Source organism: Mesoplodon bidens (genome assembly GCF_964165515.1).
Source record: "Mesoplodon bidens genome assembly, chromosome: 4".
In the NCBI taxonomy this organism is placed as follows: domain Eukaryota; kingdom Metazoa; phylum Chordata; class Mammalia; order Artiodactyla; family Ziphiidae; genus Mesoplodon; species Mesoplodon bidens.
Genome location: NC_138160.1, coordinates 133,208,599 through 133,219,315, shown reverse-complemented (window position 1 = coordinate 133,219,315; position 10,717 = coordinate 133,208,599). Strand labels below are relative to the sequence as shown.

General features: G+C 46.4%; 1 protein-coding gene across 1 annotated transcript in view; it reads right to left on the bottom strand.

Moving 5' to 3' along the window:
* LARP1 (La ribonucleoprotein 1, translational regulator) overlaps positions 1–10,717 on the bottom strand; it is a 60,553-nt gene that overhangs the window by 6,518 nt on the left and 43,318 nt on the right. The window contains exons 11-18 of the mRNA XM_081233771.1: positions 9,355–9,747; positions 8,430–8,553; positions 8,102–8,307; positions 7,533–7,639; positions 6,519–6,670; positions 3,594–3,738; positions 1,823–1,932; positions 1,519–1,646 (exon numbers count right to left, since the gene is read on the bottom strand). Of these exons, the coding sequence (XP_081089897.1) occupies positions 1,519–1,646; positions 1,823–1,932; positions 3,594–3,738; positions 6,519–6,670; positions 7,533–7,639; positions 8,102–8,307; positions 8,430–8,553; positions 9,355–9,747 (1,365 nt within the window). The remainder of the gene's footprint in view (positions 1–1,518; positions 1,647–1,822; positions 1,933–3,593; positions 3,739–6,518; positions 6,671–7,532; positions 7,640–8,101; positions 8,308–8,429; positions 8,554–9,354; positions 9,748–10,717) is intronic.

Sequence of the window (10,717 nt, the reverse complement as noted above, 5' to 3'; positions counted from 1 at the left end):
CTGCAACAGAGGAGGGAGTCGGAGGTGATGAGGGAGCACTACTTACCCACACCCCCTTCCTTGCCAGAGCTGTCTAGAGACCCCCTAACTTCCTACCTCCCACTGTAGATGATGAAGAGGTTTATAACCCTAAAAACTAGTCACCCGTTTTATTAAGCACAGCTCCATGCCAAGAGGCCAAGCCCTGTGCTGGTTTATGCACATTCACTCCTGTGCTCTACGCCACCCTTTGATGTAGACATGATCGTCTGATTTCACAGATGAGGACAGCGAAGCATAGAAAAGTAATTTGCCAAGGGCCCCAGAGCTTTTAACTAGTAAAGACAAAATCTGGACCAGGCCCATCTACCTCGGAAGCCCAGGCCTTTATCCATACAAGTTTCTGCTCCCCTTCTGAGAAGAGGTCCTTGCTCAGGAGATGGTACACGGAACGGGGCATGCAATATGCTGCAATGCCTCCGCTCAGAAGGCCCAGATGCTCCTGGGGACTGCCTCACGCCCCTCAAGGCCCTAAAAAGGACACTGATCTTAAGAGTCAGACCGGGATCCAGTCTAGCCTCACCACTGCCAAAGGTCCTGTAACCCCGAGGACACTTCCTTCCCTTTCTGGGCGCCAAGGGTGGAGCCCTGCTTGCTCTCCTCCCAACAGGTCTCCCTATTCTCTGCACATGTCCTCCCCGTTCCAGGCCCAGAAAGGAGGAAGACCTTAAGGATGGAAGACAACGGACTCATCTTTTTGTCAGGACACCTGAGCAGCGCTGCCGCTATCTCACTGGCTGGCCATGGGCTCCAGTTCATCCACTGCTAGAGTGATGATGACAGTAACCCTGCTTGCTTCATATTATAAAGGGTAAATGAGGTCAGTGTAAGAGCCTAGCACAATCAGTGTCAAGTTTTAAATAAATGTGAGGACCATTATTTACTTCTATTTGCCCTTTTGCTAAAAGGTTTCAAGGGAATAAGATGACTGGCATATCCCTACTACATTATAAACTCTCTGAAGGAAAAAGAGTTTTACTTATCTCCGGAGTCCCTGAAGCACCTAGCACAGAAGAGGAACCAGCAGTAATAACTTTGACCCACCACTGGATGTCACTGTTGAGTCACTGCTCCAAGAAGATGAAGTGGGTGGAGCAGGGAAGAACCAGACATATTTTATAAACTTCTGGGGTTAGAACTGACCTCTCCCAGAAAGACATTTACCTTGGGTACTCATCCTGATCACCTCTAACTAGGGCACAGCAGCAAGGAGGGTTAGAGGTAATAGGGAAAGAGCATTATGATGGTTTAGCCACATCCACCATGGGAGAGGAAGGAGCAACCATACACTCTCCAATTAGCCTTCACTGCCCAACTTCTCACACCCTCTGTTTAACAAAGAAACTAAGGCCCAAATGGGGGCAGGAAGGGTCCCTGAGCTAGTGGCACAGCTGGGATCAAACTCCAGGTATCCTGATGTCTGGTCCAGTTTTCTTTCTAGGACAATCAGGGTGGGAAAGATGAGAGACATCCACTCACATCCACTCGGAAGTCTTCAAGACGTCGGAATTTGCCGAGGTATTCTTGAAGTTTGGGGTCAATGTCCAAATTTTTGGCTTTGGAATATTTCAAGAAGGCCCAGAACTTCTCCAGCCCATACAGCTGACCTGCAGGGAAAGAGGAGAAAGAGGTAGAGAGAGACTTGGCTGCTGCGAAGTTGAGAATAGAGAGGCTCAGGAGAGGGAGGTATGACATGATACAGACAAGCTCAGGCAGAGCTAGGGGCCGAGAAGAGAAGACTGAGATGACCAGGGCTCGCAGAGCCCCAACTCTTGACTCTTACCAGCTTCATAGTCCTTCACGGTTTCCTCCTGAAAGTCCTTAAATATGTCCAGCCGGAACTTCTTTTCCAGGCCGTAACTGTAGTATCGAAAAAGGCACTCCAAACCATATCTGTAGAAGAACACAAGCCAGTGAAATTGGGACAGTTTCTTTATCTGTAAAACAGGAAATGCACCTGGATGATAGATGAACTATGAAACAGTTTAAACACATGGATTATTGAGAAAGTGGTAAGCATACTTGGAGAAGGCTAACATTTAATGCTAGTCTCAATGAGTCCAGCATTAAATGTTTGCCAAGGGTCAGCAAACTGAGGCCGAATGAACGACAGCATCCTGCCCACACCCATTCGCCTAAGAAATATCACTGGTTGCTTTCTGCTACAACAGCAGAGTAGCTGAAACAGAGACTTTATGTCCCACAAAGCCCAAGATATTTGTTGTCTGTCCCTTATGCAAAGTTTGTCAATCACTGGCATGAACTCTCTGCAAAGCCATTTGACCATGCCAATTAGTAGGTTTCTTCATTTACCTCAGAAATTTCAATTCTAGGAACATATACCAGGGAAATGACCAAAAATGTAGACTTAGATTGTAGAGATGTACAAAATTGTTCATAGCAGCATTGTTTTGAAAAATTTAAATGTCTTAGAGAAGCGATTAAGAAAAATCATTGTAACTTAGTACAACAGAATAATATAATCTATTAAAAATTATAATGTAAATATACACTCATGGATACTGAGAGATGTTTACAATATATTATAAAGTAGAAAAAACACGTTTCAAACTGTTATATGTAGAATGAACCCACTGTTGTAAATAAATATGTAAATTTTATATCTATACATGCACACAAAGTCTGGAAGGGCACAGACTACATATATTAAATATTATTGACACTGGTTATCTTTGGGAATTGGGATTTTCAAATGATCTTGTCTCATGTAACAACTTCTGTAAGAAGGCAAAAAGGTTAAGTATTTTAACAACATGGAAAAATGCTCATGCTTATAAATGATAAATAAGACATACAAAGGCATTCCTTGCATGACCTAAATATATATAATATGGCAGAACATTAACACTGGTTGTCTCTGTACTGAAGGACATTTTCCCCTAGCTTCTTTAAACATTTCTGGTCCTTTTCAAATTGCTTACAGAGAAAACATTTTACTTGGGAGAAAAAGTGTCCCTTCAAAGTTTTTTGGTTTTTTTTTTTTTTTGAATAGCAAAATGCTGAAAGCAACCAAAGTATCTATTAATAGGAGACTAGTTAAATAAATTATGGTACATCTATACAGTGTACGACCATACAAGCTACAAAAAAAGAACAAGAAAGTCATTTATAAATGGATACAGAATGATCTCTAAAATACAGCCTTAAGTAAAAAAGCGAGGTGCAAAATAATATCTAATAGAGGCCATCTCTTGTGTAAACAAAAGGGGTGTGTGGGGAGACTACCTAGGTCTGTTCTTGCTTACATAAGCAAAGTATTTTTAGAAAGGACTCACAAGAGTCTAACAATACTGGCTGCCTGTGGGGAAAGGAACTAGACGGCTGTAAAACTAGGATAAGGAGACTCCTCACTCACTATATAACCTTCCGACTTCTTTGAATTTTGAATCTCATTCAAAGTAATAATTTTTTACAAAGTACATGAAATATATACACAAATAGATTTCCAATTACAGTTCTGGAAGTAGACCCAACAGAGAACCCTCACCACGCCCCCAAGCCCCAGCCAGAGCCTTCACCCCAATCCCACTCACCTGTAGCCTTCTTTGGCATCCTCCAGAGCCAGCTGCTTGAACTCCTCATACATCTTTTTGTTGAAGTGATCTCGGAGGAAGAAGGACCAGAAGCGGAAGAGAGTGTTCATCTCCTGAGACTGGCCAATGCCCAAGCGTTTCCGCTCTGATTGGGGAGGAAGGAGGAAAGATGTGTTTTAGAGCCAGGCTGCCTGTGCTTCAGGGGACAAATGATCCGGGGGCTCAAAGACATCGGTCTTTTCTCCTCCCAATTCCCTTCCTCATCGCCTGCCCCCTTAAGTGTTTGGGGAAGTGTTTATTGAGGACTAACTACCCTGCGTCAGGCTCTGCTGCTGGACACTGGGCCTGAGCACCCCCAGAAGTAGGTGGCATCAGCTTCTGAACCAGGTCATCCTGGTCTAGCTCTCCACCTCAAAGGTTACTGCTCTCAGTGTAGTTATATAACAAGGAAAAGCATGAACAAATAATTTGTACACTCCAACAAATTATATTCTTCACTATATCATCAGTACCGATTATTTCAGCAGTCCTACAATATTAACAAGTAAAAATGGTACCATTAAAAAATATTGTTAAACACCCAAGAACAAGAAACAAAAGAAAAAAATAGAAAAATCTGATATCATTAAAAAATTAAGAACCTTTGTTCTTTTTTTTTAAACTCTCTTCTCCTTTTTTTATTTCTATCTATCTATCTATCTATCTATCTAGATATTTATTTATTTATTTATTTATTTATTTAGCATTACGCGGGCCCCTCACTGCTGTGGCCTTTCCCATTGCGGAGCACAGGCTCCGGACGCGCAGGCTCAGCGGCCATGGCTCACAGGCCCAGCCACTCCACGGCATGTGGGATCTTCCCGGACCAGGGCACGAACCCATGTCCCCTGCATCGGCAGGCGGACTCTCAACCACTGCGCCACCAGGGAAGCCCAGAACCTTTGTTCTTAAAAGGACATGATCAACAAGGTAAAAAGACAACCCACAGAATGGGAAAAACTATTCGCTAATTATGTTATCTGATAAGGAGCTTGTACTTAGAATATATAAAGAATCATTACAACTTAATAATAAAGACAAACAATCCAGTTAAAAAGTAGACAAAGGATCTGAATAGACATTTCTCCAAAGAAGACATTTCTTACAAATGGCCAATAAGCATATGAAAAAATGCTCAACATTATTAGCTATCAAAACCGTATCAAATCAAAACCATAAAAAGATATCACTGCATACTCACTAGGATGGCTATACTCAAAAAGATAGACTATAACAAGTTTTGGGAGGATGTGGAGAAATCAGAACGCTCATACACTGCTGTTAAGAATATAAAATAGTGCTGCCACTTTGGAAATCAGTCTTGCAGTTCCTCAAAAGGTTACACAGAGTTACACTATGATATGACCCAGGAATCCCAGCTCTTCCACTCAAGATAAGTGAAAACCTATGTCCACACAAAAACGTGTACAGGAATGTTCAAAGCAGCATCACTCATGATAGACAAAAAGCAGAAACCCAAAATGTCCATTGATTGATGAATGGATAAACAAAACGTGGTACATCCATAGTGGAACGTTGTTTTTTTTGTTTGTTTTTTTGCGGTACGCGGGCCTCTCACTGCTGTGGCCTCTCCCATTGCGGAGCACAGGCTCCAGACGCGCAGGCTCAGCGGCCATGGCTCACGGGCCCAGCCGCTCCACGGCATGTGGGATCCTCCCAGGTTGGGTCACGAACCCGTGTCCCCTGCGTCAGCAGGTGGACTCTCAACCACTGCGCCACCAGGGAAGCCCTGGAACGTTGTTTGATAATAAAAAGGAATGAAGTACTGATACATAGTACAACGTATAATGAACCTTGAAATTATTATGCTAAGGGAAAGAAGCCAGTCACAAAGGACTACATATTGTATGATTCCATGTATATGAAAAGTCCAGAACAGGCAAATCCATAAAGACAGAGAGCAGAGTGGTGGTTGCAGAGGCCTGGGAGGAGTTGGGGAGGCAGGGGGTGGGGAACGACTAGTAAGGGGCACAGGGTTTACTTCTAAGGTAATGAAAATGTCCTAAAACGGATTCTAGTGATGGATGCACAACTCCTAAATATACTAAAAGGCACTGACTGCGCTGTACACTTTAAATGGATGAACGGTATGGTATGTAAACTGTATCTCCATAAATTACATACACACACACACACAAACACACACACACACACACACACGAAGAGAGAAGTAAGGTAGATGAACCAAGCATTTAGCAACCTTGTTTTGCTGAATAAAAGGGGGTTGAGTGACTTAATAACTCAAAGTGAGCATTCAGATTGACTCTGAGCATCTTTAGAAACAACCTGACAGAAACCTACAGTTAAAAGCTATCTCCTCTGTGATGAAAGGTAACAGGTGAGAGTGTCTAGAGAGGCTCTCTCCTTGCAGTCTCATCTAGAGCAGGGGTCAGCCATCTCTTTTTCTGTGAGAGGCTGGAGAGTTAAGTATTTTAGGCTTTGCAGGTCACATACGGTCTCTGTCATAAATTCTCTCCCTCCCCAACCCACAAGCACTGAAAAATGTAAAACACTGCTCTCAGCTCCAGGGCCATACAGACAGGCTGCTGGCTGGATTTGGTCCACAGGCCGTCACTGCTCTAGAGGACATATGCTGTCTCATGCACACCGTTTTGTGACACCGGTCGTCTTGCCAGACACAGGAAAATTCTTGGTATTTTTTATATCAATAGAGAAAGATCAAGGAACAGGAATGTTCTAAGCACCAGATTCTTTTTGCCTCCTGTATTCCAAAACTACCTGGCTATTTTGTCATGTCACTTCTTGCTCTGAGGTTAGAGAAAATAGTCACCTGCTCCACCAGCCCTTACACTGGATCTAAGTAGTGGTCCAGGAAGCTCAGCCCTCTCCCTCTGTGCCTCTTACCGTTAAGGCAGCGCCTACGATACTTGTGGTAGACGTGTTGTGTGAAGCCGTTTTCCTTGAGCAGCTCGTGGGAAGGATGCTGGAACTTGGGCAGCGATTGAGGGGTACAGCCATAGCTGCCAACCGCAGGCGTGCCTTCTGAGGGGCTGGAGCTATAGAGACCATGAAACAGATAGTGTCACCAGGTTCCTCAGAGCTGCCAGCCATCAAACAGGAGGGGCCTCTCTGGTCTCTTCCAGCAGCCAAGATCCAGCCTCTCACAGTGCAACAAAGAAAGAGGCCCAGGTACTGTGCTAGGCCCGTAACTTATTATAACCATGGGTCTCACTCTTTGTACCAACCTTTGGATGCTTTTTTAACAAAGAGGTCACTGGGGCTCACAGAGACTGGGAGTCTTACCCTGGGTCACAGAACTAATATTTAACTTCCCAGATCTGTACAATGCCCAAACCTGAGCTTTTAGCCATTTACTCATCCGGTGTTAACATTTAACTTTCCTTAATGAGCTGTAATGGGTTAACCCAAACATATTTTTCTTAAAACCATGCCTATGTTTGCAGGGAATAGACTGCATAGGTCAGTGGCTCCCAAATCTTGCTTTGGAACTGAGAACACTGGGGTAGTTTTACTGAGAAAAAATAAAAAGGAATCTGGGCCCTACTCCCTGAAGCTCAGTCAGGAGATCCAGGGTGGGGTCCAGGAATCTGTATCTTTATTCAACTCCCTAGCTATCTTGAGGGAGGCAGGAGACACCCACTTTTGAAATCAACTGAGCTATCCTCTTGAGAGAATGCCATGTGGCCGCCACACTTCAGAAGGCAGCCTTTCTCTTCCTGGGATCTGGATTAAGCTCTCTAGACTACTCCTGTTTTTTTGGATTTGGATGAGGGCCCCTTCTTTAAATTTTCTTTAATTTGCAGACCAAAGAGTTTCTCTCTTCTCGGTCCCATCAATGTCACGGCTGTGCTGCCCACCCTGCAGTCAGCCTGACCTCCCTTCCCCACTGTCCCATACCTGATGGAAGCAGTCCGGGGCCTGTGCTCGCGGGAATCCATCACCCAGCCCACGTGACTCTCCAAGGGTGGGTTCGAGCTGTGTCTGGTCTTCCTCTTCCGAGGCATCTGCAAAGGTCAGTCCGGGACTTGTTACTAATTGTACTCATCCAACACTGAGGAGCATCAAGCATTTGTAGGACTAAGATTCCCTCCTAGGTGTGAGTTATCTCACAATTTATAAAGCATTTTCATGTCTATTTTCACATGATGTCCACAGCTGTAAGCTAGGAGCTGACACGCCTACTTCACAGGTGAGGAGATCGAGGCTTGCTGGTGACATGATCTGCTCAAGGACCCACACCTGGTCAGTCCTCCTTAGGCCTTACCATGGCTACAAGCGGCCACCACTCCCACGCCCAGTCCATCTTGCAGATGTGTCACTCAATCCTGGTGGGCCCACCAGCCTAAGAATACGGAGCAGGTGGGGGACGTGGCACTTTCTTGGCTCAAGGCAAGAGAGAGAAGCAGAGCCCTGGAATGCAGTGGAGTGAGCCCAAGACTCTTAGCAGCTCAGCAGGAACGCCTCACCTTAGCATCTAGCGTCCGACCTTCCTTCACCACTGGATAAAACCGTGACGTCTGGCTTGAGTCTTTGAGCTGTGGTGTCCGGGGAGTGCGAGGGGTCCTAGCGTTGCGATAGTTTGGCGACTCTGGGACGGTGGTTGGTAGAGAGCGGGCAATGGTGGAGGGCTCGGGGGCACCAAACAGCTTGTTGGCCAGGGCATCAGTGGGAACTGCAGAGGCGGAGTGGGGACAGTAAGCAGAGGTAGGCCTGTGAACGCCTGTCCCTGTAAGGCCCCGTCGGACGGCTCCAGACCCTCGCACCCAGGCCAGGGTGGCAGGTGCCACCTCTCACCTTGCTGGAAGCGAGGCGGTCCAGGAGGGACCTCCTGGTTGGGGTCCACAGGGGGCTCAGGGGTTAGCGTGTCAAACTGCTCCCGACTGATCATGTTGACTTTCTTGAAGTTCTCGACTTCTTGCTGCAGAGGATACAAGATGGGGCGGGGGTGGGTGGGTGGGGAAGATGCTGGTAAGAAGACTGCCCTAGCCTGTTTAGGGATCAAGACATGCAGGAAGCTGAAGAGGGCAGCTCCCACAACCACATACATGGAATTCTGGTCCCCAGGCTCTCAGCTGCCCCATCGCTATGCCTCAACCCCAGGTACCCAGGCATGGGTGTGCTAACCCAGAATGGGGGAGTACCTGCCCAGCCTCTCTGCAGCAGCACTGAGGTCAGGACTCCGGCTCCCCAGGAACGTGCTGTAGACTCCCCCACCCCGATTCTCTTCCTGCAGTTCTCTCCTCATCTCCACCAAACACACTACTAATCACAACAGAGGCTCACCAAAGGCCAACCGACCACCACACATACCCACTCTGTAAACACCTACTACACCAGTTTTGACTGTTTCCAGGTAGCAGTGATTTTTTAGAAGACCTATCTTTCCTCCATATTTCACACTCAAAGCAAGTTCCTCAAAAGGCTTTTAAACTTTTATATATGCCTAAATATTTAAGAAGAGAAATGACAATCCAATCCTTATTCTATTCCTCACCAAAGTGCCTAGCCAACTTAAGACATTAAACGTGGATGCTCACGAAGCAGAGTAACCACCTCTCATACTGGCACAGTCTACAGTGTCCACGTCAAGCACCATCCCCTTTCTGTTAGATGAGGATGCTGAGGCTCTGTGCCCAAGGTCACACGGCTTGTAAGCCTTCCTCTTCCACACGTTACAGGCACCCCAGGCCCCACCACCACTGCCATGCCCAAGACTCACCTTGATCTGGGAATACTCGGGTTCAAACTTCTCAGTCCACAGGTCCTGCTCGTAATAGAAGAGCCCATCGTTAATGACCTTGGCCAGCTCAGCGCTCATCTTGGCACGCGAGGTGTGGTTGCCTGTGCGGTCCCCCCCCGGGTGCCGGCGCATGTAAGGTGGGGTCTGGGTGACAATGAGGATCTTGTTGACATCCCGGTCATCAATCTCATAGTCAGAGTCCTCATCAGACCAGGCGGTAAAGGTGTTCTTCCGCCCATCCATCTGCTCCATTTCCTCGTCAAACAGGAAATCCAGTTCCTCTTGCTCGTCTTGATCCTTGGATATCAGCTGCTGAGAGGGCAGTTGCTGAGGCAGAGTGGTCGGGTGGAGGAACCTGGGCTCCTCTGACTTCTAACATGGGGGCAGACCAAGGAGAAAGGGAATCACCAGGGAATCACCTTATACCAGGCTCTGTCGCTGTGCCCTGGGAGAAGCCCTGACCCCTCAACATGGGACTGTTACAACTGCGGCCCTGATAATGCCAGCAAGTCACAGCTGTCAGCCTCGGAGTCAGCCTCATGGAAAAAGGATGTCCTGTACGAGTCCAGGTTTCTCCGCTCACAGCTCACATCACAGTCATTCATAAACACTGAGATAACAAGTTCCCTGCAGTTAGGAACTGCACTCTCATTTACCTAAATGTGTATCCTCCACAGCACCTGGCCTGAGAGTGGGTACAAGTTCAACAGGCTGATTCATCCATTTGTCCATCCCCAACACCTCCCAATAAACTGGAAGCTTCATCAGGCAAGAACCACAGCTGCCTTGCCTTCCATCATATCCAGTACTTAGACTGGGATCTAGCAACAGCACATGTTCCACTACTTGATAAATGGGCAAGTACCCACTGGTACCAGGCCCTGTATGAAGACCCTAAAAGCAGAATAAAGAACAAGACCAGGTCCTTGAATTTATGGAGCTCTCAGTTTAGTGGGAGAAAAAGTCAACCAACCAACCAACTGCAGTGTGTTATGGTAAGGACTATAAATAGGCCTCGTGGGAGTACACAGGGAGTAGCACTTAACCAACTGGGGGTGGGAGTGGGGACAGTCAGGGAAGGCTTCCCAGAGGAAGTGACTATGAAAGGACACGCATAAGTAAGCCGGATGAAGGCAGGGACAAAGATGGTGAGAGGCAAAAAACAAAACAAACAAAAACACAGCATGTCCCAAAGGCAAGAGAAAACAAGACTGCTTTCAGCCAAAACAAAGTATTCCAGAGTGTTGATAGGCTGAATTTATCTGAAATTTTGGAGGTAAAGCATTTGTCTAGCCCATAGTATATATCTAAACGTCAATTCCCTGCTGTGCAAAGCGCTTTC